The sequence below is a fragment of the Peromyscus leucopus genome, chromosome 23, assembly GCF_004664715.2.
Source record: "Peromyscus leucopus breed LL Stock chromosome 23, UCI_PerLeu_2.1, whole genome shotgun sequence".
NCBI lineage: Eukaryota > Metazoa > Chordata > Mammalia > Rodentia > Cricetidae > Peromyscus > Peromyscus leucopus.
In genome coordinates, this window is record NC_051082.1 from 12,548,386 (window position 1) to 12,563,413 (window position 15,028).

A 15,028-nucleotide genomic window follows, 5' to 3' on the forward strand; every position below is an offset into this window, starting at 1 on the left:
GTAGTGATCTCTACCTCCTCTGTATGTGTGAAACCAGTAAGCTGATGCACATGGCATTCCTAAGAGCAGAGCCTGGGGTGTAGAAGTGCTCTCAGTACAGTGCTCAGTGTCATAGCAGCAATGACGGTGGTGCCATTTCCCCTTCAACAGAGCAGTGGCAAAGGTGAGAAGGAGGGTGGGGGTGGCTCCCAGCACCCAGAGGACAGCTGCTGTCACCAGGTCCCTTGGGGAAGGCTAGCGGGACGCCTACAAGGTCTGCATGACCCACATGTCCCCCTACTTGTTCCTTAAACAGTAGGTTTTCCTCCTCTGCAGTATTCCTTTCAAAAAACTTGCAGATCACTGCAATTCTGTAATCTGGTCACGCTCAGCCCAGCTTCATGCCCACTCTGGCGGCGGCGGTGGCTGCTGCTGCTTCCCATGACGTCCTCCTGTAACTGTGCCTTCCTTTAAAGCGTGCTCACATTGCTACACCTTTTCACTACAGAAAGGCCAGTGAATAGAGATTGTAGCTGTGTGATGGCTGGGCTGTTTAAAAGCAGTCTCCTGTCAGCCCACATTGTCTTGTCCATGGTGGCTAAACCTTGTAGGTCTGAAACAGCTGCAGCAAAAGGAAACACCTCGATGAACCCTCACAGTGCTTTCCTTTTGTTTGTTACCAACTACTGGCCATCTCTTTGCTTGGCTTATTAGAATAGTTAATACCACACTGTCAGCTTTGCTGTTGAGTGTAATAATATCCTTCCCTATGGGAGGTAAACAAAGCAGCCGGATATAGTGGTGCAGGCTGTGATCCAGACAGGGTGGCAAGTTCAAGACTGTCCAGGGCCACATAGGGAGACCCTCTCAAAACAAACAGATCCACAGGACATCTCAGTAGTGCATAGAAGGTGCCTAGCACCGCTCTCCACCTCTCAAGAGTGTGTTTATTGTGGCACCAGATCTGCAGAGTCAGAAGCAAATACTGCTCCCACATCCTCCTCCTCCTCATTGGCCGTTTGTTCTTCAGTTAGCCCGGGTTAGATGCAGCATAGCCGTGTGCCTTGTGAACTGTCCTGGACTGAGGCTCCAGCTCTTTGCGCTCTGCTGATGCACACCAGCAGTGCTGACTCAGGTGCTCTCTCCTTGGCACACCTGGCAAGGTCCATCTGAGGCTCCTAGAAGTGATGGCGTTAGTATTTAAACTGGGGACAAAGTGTCCTCCCAGCAAGGGCACGGAAATACTCTCCATTGTTTCCTCCCAGGCACGAGTCAGTGCCTTATTGGACTGAAGATTGTGTTCCCTGAGAGTTACTTGGTGTACTGTGTTTGCAGGCATGGTGGACATCGCCCGGCAGACAGTTGAATTCCTCTATGAGGAGAACGGCGGCATCCCAAGAGACCTTTATCTTCCCACCATTGAGGACATTAAAGATGAAGCAAACAAGTTCACAATTGACAAAGTCCGAAAAGGTTTTGCTTTTGCTTCCTCCTTGCTCTGTGTGTGACATTCCCCTGAAAGGAGCAGCTGCTGGCTCCCAGGGTGGTCTTTCTCTGAGTGAAGTGACCTCCAAACTCTCTTGTGAAGCCTTCAAGTGTCCTGGTGGGCCACAAGAAGGCACGTGACCTCTGGTAGTCTCTCCCATGTGCTCCAAGCTCACTGGCATAAGCAGCTGTGTCAGGGCTGAGAGTAGAGAAGGAAGCAGGCTTCAGGTAGGCTTCCTGCGTGGGTGTGGACTCTGAGTTAGTAAGCCACGTGTTTAGCTGGGCGTGGTGGCACACTCTTGGAGGTAACAAGATCTGTTCAAGGTCAGCCTTGGCTACAGTTTGAGGACAGCCTAGGTTATGTGAAACCCTGTCTCACAAACAAACAACCATCAACAAAAACCCATAAAACACCCAAACCACATGGCCATGGTTTATAGAGCTTTTTAGAATTTAAATATGCTTTTCACAAAAATCTATTACACTTGGAAGAAACAACAGAAAAACACATACACAAAGAATTTCAAGCCACTCATTTTTTTAGCCTAATAATCTTCACAAAAACTCCTGATACCTGGAGCTGGAGAAATGGCTCAGGAGTTAAGGGTGCTGGCTGCTCTTATAGAGGACCTGAGTTTGGTTCCCAGCACCCACATGGCAGCTCACAACCATGAAGAATTCCAGCTCCAGGGGATCTACTAAACCATTTCCTCCATCTAATTCTTTAGCATATTCATATCCCCAGAAAAATTCTGTGCTCTTCCATCGACCCATCCTTCCCTCTCCCTGGACTCTGAACTGTGTCTCTCCCTCTTGTCTGTGTTTTTACCTGTTCTGGGCATTTGTTACAGATGGAATCATTTAACATGTGATCTCTCAGACTTTGCTCCTCTTTCCAGGCTCATCTCCCCCTTTTTGTCAAAATAAAAAGAAATGTTTTAACTTTAACATAGTAAGACTATATACAATAAGAACAGTTATCAGGTAAGGATTACATTTACAATATCCAGTCCCTTTGCATTTGGCAAATTTGGAGAAATCACTCTATTATCTATTCTATTTTGATGAGTCCAAAACTCTGTACCTAATTTACCTTCTATCCTCGCTAAGGAAAACTGTAACTGTAACTATCTAGTTTTCAACTCCATCAAAGATCCCAGGAGGATATAATATTACCTAAACAAACAGGAAGTGCAGTGCAAGCCACTTCCAAAACTATAGAAATGACAGAGACATATGGCTGCCTGGACAGTCACACAAGGCTCCTCTGCAACATTGGGGCATTCATCTTTGACCTACAGGCCTAGAAAATATGGCAGACTTTTCTATGAAGCAAGAATTTTGAAGGACTGTCCCACCTTGTTTTGTCAAAGTTTGGCAGTCACTTTTCTTTGTGCCCTGCAGACTATCTAGCAGACTTTTCTATGAAGCAGGAATCTTCCAAGACTGCCCCGTTTGGCAGTTGCTTTCCTTTGTGTCCTGCATGTACTGTCAACAGTCGAGGCAAGGACAGTTTATTTCCCAAATGGCTGGCTTTGCCACATTGAAAGCGACCTCCACATGGAGGTTCTTCAATGCCCATCAGCCTTTCTGAAGTAAATTGGTGCTGTCAGGAGGAAATGCATCTCACTGTCATGAAAAGCCCATGTTAACAAAACATCGTAAATGCCATATCTTACAGGTTTTTGATGTGTTTGAAGACCATCTATCTATGTAAATATATTTATCTGTTTAACCTTGAAAACATACTAATATGACTACAGGTTTTATTATTATAGATGACTACTAACCTGCATTTCTTAATTATACCTTACATTTTTAAGTGAGCTGCATAAGCACAATACCCCAACCAAGAGTAGAAACATATGTACAATATAACAAAAATAACTTTAAATTTGTATCAATATACCAAAGTCCATACCAATGTATACCAAAGTCCATACCAATGTAAAACATTTGAGGTTAATTCTTGTCTTTTTATGCTATATTCCTATATCCCCCCCCTAATGGTAGCAATCATCCATAACCCACCAAATGATCAAAGAACACCCACTCCACTTCTTGGGAATGTTTATCTCTAGACTGCTTCCTGTTGTCTGTGGGCAATGGCATCTTTAGGAAACCTGAGAAAATTGAAATAATGGTTAAGTCTTGGGAAAACTAGTTATAACATCTGTTGTTCAGTCTCTGTGCAGTGAGAAAAAGTACAAGGCCTATCTGAAGTCCTGGCTAGAATAGTTTGTGAGGCTGGACCATCTCAGCCAGCAGCCTTAAAGCTGTTCTGCATGCAGAACTCTGAGGAAACTGCAGCAGAGGCATCTGAGAGACTGGATCACCGGGCCACCCATTTTCACTGGTATCTGGTCCCCTTGCTCTGAAAACACACAGACTTTCAAAGGTAACATACATGTCTGCATTAACACAAGTATGGACTGTGTTTTGTACACAAGCCAACCAAAGATGTTTGTGGGGTTTTTTTTTTTTATGTTTGAGCAGGTAAAATATATATCACTGGCTAGTAGTTTTTCTAGGTTTATTTCTTTTATATCTGTAGCCAAGATTTTCAGGAGGTCTCCCCCAATCAAACCTGATCTCAATTAACCTTGAACAAACCCACAGCCTTTTGATTCTTGTGGAAACAAAAGGGTAATCTCTTCCCCAACACAACACAGTTTTTGACTTCCATTTTAAAGTTAAGGCATTCTTTACGTATCTAGGCTGGTTTAATTCAGCAGTCCCCTTAACAGTCACATGTCTCTCAGCAGCTATCATTAAGTCATCAGTATTCAAAAAATTGAACAAGACACCATACAGGATCCAAACTCCCTGTGTATTTACCATCTTTACGTGGCTTACCCTTTTTATATTACTTTAGTCTTTCTTTAAAGACTTTATTATTTTTAAACTATTTTTTCTATGACTGTTTGTATCCATTTTCTTTTCTTTCTTAAGCCTACACACATTTTTACGCACACTGTACCTGTTTCCCCCATCCTACTCTGGTAAGTGCCTGCAGCTGCACACTTGCAGCCTATCAGCTGTGTGGGAGGGGCCTCGCTGCTCAGCAACTGCTCAGCAGTGCAGGCTAGGCCCTCTGCAAGAGGCTCTGGCCGCTGGCTCCACCCCTTCTCGGGTCCATGACCGCCAAGCCTAAGCCTGCAGCCTGCTCTGGAGCTGCCTTTGCCAGGGAACTGCATTCATCCACCCCAGCTCTAGGAAGTTTGTGCCTGCATTATGGCAGGCATTTTTACTTAGGTTGCTGTTTCTACTTAGCATGCCAGCTTTTTTCTTTTCCTTTTCCTTTTCCTTTCTTTTCTGCCATCTCAGGCCCTGTGTGGAAATTCAGGCCCCATGGTGGATATCAAATGTAGCAGGCTTTTTCTTTTGAGCCACCAACCAGCTCCTAAATCATGACTCGGAGACTTATTGTTAATTTTGAATGCTTGGTCTTATTTTAGCTCTTGTTTTAATCTGTTTCTATGTTTTACCTCAGAGCTTTTTACTTTTCTTTCCTTCTGTATGACTTACTCTGCCTCTGGCTGCCTGGCTGCCTGGCCCTGGGCCCTCTCTTTCTCCCTTGTTCTCTCCTCTCTCATTCTCTTTTCCCAAGCCTAGATTCTTTCTACTTATTCTCTCTGCCCTCCACTCCTGCCTATCTCTCTACTGACTAGCTATTGGCCATTCAGCTGTTTATTAGATCAGGTATCTTAGGCAAGCAAGGTGAAACAGCAAGGCGTCTTTACATAGTTAAACAAATGCAGTATAAACAAACGTAACACATCCTTACCTAGTTAAACAAATGCAGTATAAACAAACGTAACACATCCTTACCTAGTTAAACAAATGCAGTATAAACAAATGTAACACATCTTTGTCTAGTTAAACAAATGCAGTATAAACAAATGTAACACATCTTTGTCTAGTTAAACAAATGCAGTATAAACAAATGTAACACATCTTTGCCTAGTTAAACAAATGCAGTATAAACAAATGTAACACATCTTTGTCTAGTTAAACATGCAATATGAACAAATGTAACACATCTTTACCTAGTTAAACAAATGCAGTATAAACAAATGTAATACATCTTTGCCTAGTTAAACAAATGTAACACACCTTTACACAGTTAAATACACTCATCCATAAAGCATATGTCAATACTTGATTCTTTTTACTGTCAAGCAGTGCTCCATTGTATAGACATGCCCCTTAGTTGTTTTCATTCATCGTTGATGGATGATTGAATTGGCCCTGCTTTTTGGCAATTAGGAATACTGTTACTCTAAACATTTGTGTCACCCTCTTGTATGGACATACATCTTCATTTCTCTAGGAGAAATACATATGTATTATAATAGATTTGAATCTATAAACATGAGTAGAATTGTTGGGTGATATGGTAACTCTACGTTTAACCTTTTGAGAAACTACCAAAATACTTTCTAAAGCATCCTACATTCTGGACCATCCTACATTCCCAGCAGCTCACCAGCTATGTATGAGTGTTCCAGTTTCTGCACATGTGTGGCAGTATGTTCCATCTGTCTCTTTATATCAGCAATTGCTGTTGCCGAGGGGTCTCACTGTGGCTCTTACATCTCCCTGATTGACAAGTAATAATGAACATTGCTTCATGTGTTATTTTTTTATTTCTTTTTGGAGAAGTATTTATCCAAGTCCTCTTCCCGTTTTTAAATGGCTTACTTGTCTTCTTAACTCATGAATTGAAAGAGTTTACCATTTTGTTATTACTTTACAGGCTGAGCTATGCTCCTTTTTTATTGTCACATGCTGCAGAACTTTTTTAGATCCTACAGCACAGCCTCCCAAGGTGAACTGGTCTTCCTTTACTTCCTCAGGTCTCACGGTTGTAACACGCTCTCCAGACAGCAGCAATGTCACCAGCAGTACCGTGGGAACTGCCTTGCCAAAATTTGCCATCCGAGGGATGCTCAAAACCTTTGGCCTTCATGGAGTTGTCCTAGATGTCGATTCAGTAAGTGAACAGCCACTTTGGCTCCTCCAGTCCTGTATGTGTAGAGAGGCTGCTATGCCCAGGTACCAGACAAAGGGACTACAGGGTCTGTTCTCAACTTCACACAGACACATGAAACAGGGATTGTGCTCTGAGATTTCTCTTCAAGTTAGAAACAAGGAAACTGGGCTAGAGAGGTGGCTCAGTGGTTAAAAGCCCTCACTCTGGGGACTGGACCTGCCTGGACTGAGTCTACCAGGTTGATCGCAGTCCTCGGGGAGAGGCTTTGCCCTGGAGGAGGTGGGAATGGGGGGTGGGCTGGGGGTAAGGGGAGGGAGTGGGAGGGGGGAGAACAGGGGAACCCGTGGCTGATATGTAGAACTGAATGGTATTGTAAAATAAAATAAAAGGAAAAAAAAAAAGTTAAAAAAAAAAAAAAAAGCCCTCACTCTATCATTAGGAACAAAGTTCAGATCCCAACACCTATGGCAGGCAGCTCACAGGCACTTAACTCCAAGGGATCCAAGTGCCTTCTGGCCTCTGTGGGCACCCAAACACACATGTGCAAACAGTCACATGACAAACATACATAGAAAAACATAAAATAAATCCTACAAAGAAAGGAGGAGACTAAATAGAAGTGCAGCTGTGTGGAAGGACTCAGTGAGAACATCTCACACTTAGGGGAGTGAAGCTACACCAGCACTCCCTGACATTCTACACCGCCAGTCACGACCCAACTGTCACTGCCTCGCATCAGCTCAGTGAGGAGCAAAGTGAGCCGCTGTCCTTGAAGACAGCATCAGGATTGTTAAAGGCAAGGAATCTATCTGACAGCTCTATTCTATTGGTAGAAACTAAAAGTAAGCTGCTACATATGCACTCTGCATTCAAATACCAATATAATTTTTACCTAGGCATTATTAAAGATTTACTTTAAAAAGCAATTAAAATATACTCACAAATTATACAAGGGCTATTTTAACAAAATTTGGTTTTTCTAATCTTTATTTGATTTGAAGTTTTTTTTCCTGTTTTCCTGAAGACTTTTTTTAAAATGATTTTTTTTTTTTTTTTTTAAGATTTATTTCTTTATTATGTACACAGTGTTCTGCCTGCACACCAGAAGAGGGCACCAGATCACATTACAGATGGTTGTGAGCCACCATGTGGTTACTGGGAATTGAACTCAGAACCTCTGGAAGAGCAGCCAGTGCTCTTAACCTCTGAGCCATTTATCCAGCCCTATTTATTTCTATTTTATGTGCATTGGTGTTTTGACCGCATGTAGGTCTGTGTGAGGATGTTGGATCCCCTGGAACTGGAGTTACAGACAGTCTTGAATTGCCCTGTGGGTGCTGGGAATTGAACCAGGTTCCTCTGGAAGAACAGCCAGTGCTCTCCACCACTGAGCCATCTTTTCAGTCCCGTCCCGTCCTGTCTCTGTCCCTGTCCCTGTCCCCGTCCTGTGTGTCGTCGTCCCCCCCACCGCCCAAGGCTTTTTTAAAATAACTGTCTTTTTTTTTTTTTTCTGTTTTCTATTATGTGTTCATTTATAATTAAGAATTGATTTTGTGGGAAATACTGGAGAAATGGCTCAACAGTTAAGAGTATTTGCTGCTCCTACAGAACATCTGGGTTTGGCAACTCACAACTGTCCACTTCCAGGGAATCTGACACTCTGTTCTGGCCTCCAAGGTCAACTGCTCTCAATGTGATTATATACACATAGAGACACACAGACACACATGTAATTAAAAATAATAAAAATAAATCTTTTAGCGAGGTGTAGTGGTGCATGCCCTTAATTCCAACACTCTGGAGGCAGAGGCAGGTGGATTTCTGTGAATTCCAGGCCAGCCATGAGTACACAGTGAGACCCTGCCTCAAAAAAATACTTTTTTGAGAACAATTAAATCAACATGTGTATTGTAAATTCTCTTTGGGTTCATTAATCTAGTTCATAAAATAGCAACTAGAGGGTTGGGGATTTAGCTCAGTGGTAGAGCGCTTGCCTAGCAAGCACAAGGCCCTGGGTTTGGTCCTCAGCTCTGGGGAAAAAAATAGCAACTAGATACAAATTATAGCATAAAATCTAACTTTAATATATACATATCTTTGCATGAACTTGAAAAATAAAGTTAATTCTCAGAAAAGCAGGTTGGATGTTTACTTCTCCACTGCAGGTGAATGAGTTGGTGCAGGTGGAGACATACCTCCGGAGTGAAGGGGTGCTGGTGCGGTACTGGTACCCCATCGATATGTTGGAAAGACCCCCTGCAGGCTACCGAAGGACGGCCACTAATGGTCTGGTCACACTGGACAATACCAACCTTCAAATTCACAGGTGAACCTGGGCTTTTCTCTCTTTGGGGCACAGAAATGTGTCTACTGTGTTTTTCCATGTGTCCCGTTCATGCTTGACTAGAAGGCTTTTCCTTCAAAGCTGAGAGTTAGAAGGAGGAAGGCAGTTGCAGAATTGCAAGAGGCAGGAAGAAAAGATGGTCTAGGAGCGCATGGCCTGTGTCACAGGCACTCTACTGTGATTTGGGGACTGGAGCCAGCTAGAGAGGCACAGTAAAGACATGCCAAGGAAAGGAGTCAGGAGGGAACAGAAGGAACACCCAGTTCATTCATGGGAGGAAAACAGCCAGCTGTCCCTGTCTTGGCTAACCAAGCGTACTCTGAACACTGGCTGTGTGCACAGTACAGTGCAGGACTCTGAAAGGGGCAGAGCTGCAGTGGACACAGGCTGCCCTCTACAGGCGAAATCTAATGATGATCATCACAATGCCTTGACATGCACTGTTAGGTAATGCCCCTAAGGGGCTGGAGAGAGCACTCCTAAGTTAAGACTTTCCTGTGATTTTGAGGCCAGCCTAGTCTGCATAATGAATCCCAGGCCAGCCAAGGATTGTGTTTATTAAAAAATATATAAATAAAAGTTATCCTATGACTTGTTCCTTCCCATCATAGAAATCCCTGCTCCGGGGCTCAGTGGTTAAGACCACTGTCTGCTCCTCCAGAGGACTTGGGTTCAATACCCAGAACCCACATGGCAGCTCACACCTATCTGTAACTCCAGTTCCAGGAGATCCAGTCCCCTTACACAGAAACATATGTAGGCAAACACCAGTGCAAATAAATAAATCAGGAGGAGGAGGAGGAGAGCAAGAAGAAGAAATCCAGCTGCAGTTGAGAGGAAGGCAGAGTAACAAGTGCAGTTCTCCTCTCAAAGCCTCTGCACACCATGTTCCTCTCCATCTGTCCTTTAGCCTCTCAGTTTCTCCTCAGGCAAACCCACACTGTCTATGTCTGTGCTTCCAACACCTTTGGGGACACATAATCAGATCTTTACATTATGATTCATAACAGTTGCAAAATGACAGTTATGAAGTAGCAACAAAATAATGTTATGGTTGGGGTCAGCACAATATGAGGAACTGTATTGAAGGGTCCCAGCATTAGGAAGGTTGAGAACCGCTGGGCTAGACCAGTGGATCTCCTCTCTAGCCTCTCACTCTAAAGGGATGGTTGGTGTCAGACCTTCCCACGTGAAGGGCTCCGAACTGTAGCTCACTTGTGACACCCTGTGAGCCTCGGAGGCTTCTTCCCTCCTTGGGCCACACTAGGTTTTCTGTTCTCTGCACACTGTATTTCACTTCTGCCTCAGGGATCTACATGGCCATCTCACTCTAATTATGCCAATTTCCGTGAACAGTTACCTCTTCAAAGGATCTGCCTTGGAAATGTTGATGTATTATCCTTTATCTTACTTAGTAACATCCAGTTGTTCGGACTTACCACTAAATTAATGAACTTGAAGATTGTTTCCACTCTTTGGCCCTTAGAAACACTGTTGCTATGAACTTATGTTTACAAAGTTTTGTGTAGATATTTTCATTTCTTTTTCAAGGGTGTTTTTTGAGTTGAAAAACAAAATAAAACCCATAAAGCAAACTATTGTGGCTTTGATTTAAAACTTAAGTGAATCACTTGAGACACAGAACACAGGGCCAGGAGAGAAGCCTGGGATGTAGTGTCTTCTGTCATTGTCCCACCTCCCACCCCCCCAAAAGCTCTGCTGTCAGCATGACTCAGTGTGTCTCCCCTCTCTCTTCCCTCAGAGAGCTGCTGCGGTGTGAGGCTGCACTGGCCAGGCTGTACTGTCGCATGGCCTTGCTCAACATCTTCGCCCCCAAGCTGCCTCACCTATTCACTCGCCTCTTCCACATCCCCGCCATCCGAGACATCACCTTAGAGCACCTGCAGCTCCTGTCCAATCAGCTCCTCGCTCCTCCCCTCCCAGGTAAGACTTGGCCAGGGAAAAAGAGCCCTGAGGTTGAGCCAGGTCACACGGGCTGCCTGCCATGCTAATTTTCCAGGGTGGGGAAGGAACCTGAGATAGCCATGCCATCTGCTCTTAGCCAACTGAGTGCACTCTCACCTCGGTCAGCTAGTGGTCGGCCAGTGCTCACTGAACATGGGACTGCTGTGACAGACGCTCTGCCCGACCCTGCAGAGACAGCCATAGGTTCCCATGCAGGGCTTGCTCTGGAGCTGCTCATGTGAGCCAGCTAAGCCTGGGCCCTCTGTGCTCAACTGGGCAGTGCTGAGTGAGGAAATCATCCCTTGGTCCTCCCATGACTGAGACGCTCCTGTCTGCCACAACCTCCGTGTTTCTTCTCGTCACCTAAGATAGTGAGTGGAAAGGGAGGCACTGGCAGCCACAAGGGCCAAGCCAGCATGTACACAACCCCTCTCCACTAGCCTGACAGAGTACCAGGGTCCATCAGCCCACTTAGAGGAATACACTATAAGCGGAGCTTGGCCGTGAAGACTGAGTAATCACACTGGCCACCTCAGCATACTTAGTGGAGCCTAGGCTGGCCTAGCGCGGCTGGATGGGCCGTCCCATGTAGGTCTGTAAGAAGCTTGGCAGCGGGGATGACTGTCAGTAGGACTTACTGTACCAGCATGAGGGCCCAAAACTCTGGGTACCAGCACCCACGTGGAAAGTTGCACACAAGCTGGGTGTTGGTGGCGCACGCCTTTAATCCCAGCACTCGGGAGGCAGAGGCAGGAGAATCTCTGCGAGTCTGAGGCCAGCCTGGGCTACAGAGCAAGATCCAGGACAGCCAGGCCTGCAGAGAGAGACCTGCCTGGGTACAGTGGTGTGCATCTGGAACCTCGGTGTTAGGGAGATGGAGACAAGAGGATCCCTGGAGCTCACCAGCCAGCCAGGTTACGTGAATCAGTGAAAGACCCTGTCTCAAAAAATTAGGTGAAGAGCTGCTGAGGAAGACACCTAATATCAACCTCGGGCCTCCAGGCATGCACGTACACATACATGCCCGTACACGGAACCAGAGGCCTGGGCTTCCACTGAAGGTGTTATTTGTAGCACTATGTTATCCTAAAAAGAAAGCACAAGTTTAAAGGCCACAAGCTCTTGTCTTCCTCCCACTGCCCTGATGATTTCCGGTCAGCGCCATCCTTCCTTGGGTGTCTGCCTCCCAGGCTCCCGCAGGCTGGCTGCTGCAGTTCTGTCGTGTCCCTTCCTTGTCCTGCCCACAGACGGCACCATCAGCTCCAGCTCCATCCTCCTGGCACAGTCCCTACGGCACTGCATCCACTCACAGAGCTGCTCGGCCACCGACCTCTTCTACCAGGGCAGCTCCCAGACGCTAAGGGAGTGGCTGAGCGTGGCCATCACCCGCACCCTGCACCAGGGCGAGGACAGCCTCCTGGAGCTGACGAAGCAGATCTGCGCCTTCCTGCAGGTAGAGGGAGGCTTGGGCTCCTAGGACCCTGCTGGGGCCACCACTGAAACAGGCGGGTCCCTGCCCTGCTGAGTAGTGCTCTCCCATGGGCCACGGGGCAGCCATTCTTGAGGAACTGGTGGGCCTCTGGTGGCCTTCTCCTCCAGAGGCTGCCCGCCTCTTGCACCTATTGCAGCGTGTGTCCTTCCTACGGGATGAGATGGAGTGCGTTCCCTGTGTCTAGCCCACACTTGCTTCTTACATGTCTCCTTTCAGACAGCACCGGAGCAGTTCCCCTCGGAAGAATTCCCAATTTCTGAGTCCAAAGTCAATATGGATGTGAATTTTCCTGGAGCGGCCTTTGTTGTTGTGTCTTGCAAAGAAAGTCAGTCTGGATTCCGCAAAGAGTAAGTTGTCCTTTCTCCAGAGGACGGTGCTGGGGAGAGAAAGCTAAGTGGACCATTCCAGCAGCACTGCCCCAGGAACCTGTCTCCAGCTGTCCTTGCCCTCAAGTGCACACTATCTCTAAAGCACTTACAGCTCTTCCTGTGTCTCCTGTGTCTGTGGGGAATAGGCTTTATAGAGAACGACCTTCTAAAGGTGGTGGAGATGACTTATGCCCAGTACCTGGCCTGGCCAAGTCTGTCTTAACCCCCACTTCCTCTCAGCTCCTCTCTGTACAAGGCCCCGTGGGCGCGTGTGCTCGTCTATGGGCTTGGCCACAAAGTGAAGCGCACCGGCCAGCTGAACCTCATCGAAGCTGCCTGCTACCCCCGAGATGCCTCCCCAGCCAACACTGGGCTCGCCCCTCCACCCACAGCTGACCAGTATCCTTCTGTGGTTCTCTCCACAGACAAGGTCCACATCAAACTAGGTGAGTCTTTCTCAGCTCACGGTGTTGCCGATGGCGGCATTGGGAGCTCCCAGTCCCATTGCTATGAGTGAGGACAAAGACTGCTCAGAGCAGGGGGCTTGAGAGACCGGAGATTTAAGGCCTGGCAGAGGCCACCAGGCCCAGAGGGCTTGCCTTCCTCCTCAAGCTCTGCAAAGAGCAGCAGTCTCATTCTTGAAGCCATCACCGTCTGGAGCAGTACCATTTGCCCAATGCTCCTCGAGTTTCTGTTGTGACAGCTCTCTAGTGTCTGATGTGTCCTGTGAGCACCTGCTGCTTTTCTCCCTAGCATCCCCGGAAAACCTCAGGGATTGGGGGTCTTGATGGATTTTTTTGGTTCTTGATTTGTTTTAAGATTGTCTCTTTAAGTGTAGCCCCGGCTGTCCCAGAACTCTCTATATAGACCAGCTGGCCTAGAACTTACAGAGAGCTGCCTGTCTTTGCTTCCAAGTGTTAGGATTAAAGGCATGCACCACCATCCCTGGCCCTTTTTTCCTTTCTTTTTTTAAATTTGAGTTAATTTAATGTATATGGGTGTCTCACCTGCATGTGTGTCTGTGCAGCACTTGTGTGCCTGGTGCCCACAGAGAGCAGACTCAAGGTCCCGGAACTGGAGTTGTAGACAGTCCTGAGCCTCCATGTGGGATCTGTCAGCTACACCTGGTCTTATAGAAGAGCAGCCAGGGTTTTTAATCACTGAGCCATGCTCCAGCTCCTACAGTCTTGTCTTCTTCTTTTTCTGTCTTTCTCTTTTTTTTTCTTTTTTTCCTTTTTGGTTTTTATAAAAACAGGGTTTCTCAGTGTAACAGTTCTGTCCTGAAACTCAATTTGTAGGGGCTGGAGAGATGGCTGCTCAGAGGTTAAGAGCACTGGCTCTACTTCCAGAGGTTGCTGAATTCAATTCCCAGCACCCACATGATGGTTTTTAACCATCTATAATGAAATCTGGTGCCCTCTTCTGGCCTGCAGGGATACATGCAGGCAGAACAGTGTATGCATAATAAATAAATATTTTTAAAAACAAACAAACAAAAAAACCTTGATTTGTAGACTAGGCTGGCCTTGAACTCATAGAGATCTACCTGCTTCTGCCTCTCCAGTGCTGGGATTAAAGGTGTTCCCTACCACTGCTCAGCAACCTACATTCCTCTCTCTCTCTCTCTCTCTCTCTCTCTCTGTCTCTTTTGAACTAGAGAGACTGCTAAGCAGTCTTTTTTCTCTTAGAAATGGGACAGTTGTGAGTTGCCATGTGGGTGTTGGGAATTGAACCCAGGTCTACCAGAAGAGCAGCCAGTGCTCCCAACCACTGAGCCATCTCTCCAGCCCTACACTATTTTCTTAACCTTTTCTACCCCATAGTCTTTTGCCTTCACCTCGTGCTATTCAAGCTTTACATTAAAATAGGATCTTGCTGGGGAATAGTTCAGTGGTACAGCAAGTGCTTAGCATGTGCCAGGCCCTGGGTTCCACCTCCAGCATAATGAACCAAAACTAAGGTTTTTCTGTCATCTACATTTTTGGCATACAGACGTCCACCTCAAGGTGCGCTTTCTCTCACCTCACCCAAGGTCCCTGAGACTCACTTTCCATCCCAGGTGCTCACAGTGGGCATGGGTTGCAGTAGAGGGTGGGAGGTCACTTCAGTCAGACTTGGGCTCTGGCAATGAAAGGAGGTAATAAGAAAAATCAAACCCATGGTCGGAGGTGGAGGTCCATGCAGAGCGCTGAGCACAGTTTCCATCACTACAAAGAGCAGGGGAGCCTTCCCAGCTCCCCTGCCAGGGTCCTAAATGTAGGTTTCAGCTCTTAGTGAGTTGTGGTCACTCAAAAGGGCATGTCTTCAGGCTGGGCAGGCTTCAGGAAAGCCTCTTTCAGAGCAGACCTTACACCCATCTCTAGTTCTGGGCTTGAGGCCCTTGGTGTCTTCTCCTGCCT

General features: G+C 46.4%; 1 protein-coding gene across 7 annotated transcripts in view; it reads left to right on the plus strand.

The window, feature by feature from the left end:
* Positions 1–15,028, plus strand: part of Hectd4 (HECT domain E3 ubiquitin protein ligase 4) — a 171,952-nt gene that overhangs the window by 130,085 nt on the left and 26,839 nt on the right. For all 7 annotated transcript variants that reach the window (XM_037198666.1, XM_037198667.1, XM_028855651.1 and 4 more), the window contains exons 53-59: positions 1,315–1,452; positions 6,324–6,460; positions 8,626–8,786; positions 10,567–10,748; positions 12,017–12,222; positions 12,478–12,608; positions 12,870–13,075. In XM_037198666.1, coding sequence (XP_037054561.1) covers positions 1,315–1,452; positions 6,324–6,460; positions 8,626–8,786; positions 10,567–10,748; positions 12,017–12,222; positions 12,478–12,608; positions 12,870–13,075 — 1,161 coding nt within the window. The remainder of the gene's footprint in view (positions 1–1,314; positions 1,453–6,323; positions 6,461–8,625; positions 8,787–10,566; positions 10,749–12,016; positions 12,223–12,477; positions 12,609–12,869; positions 13,076–15,028) is intronic.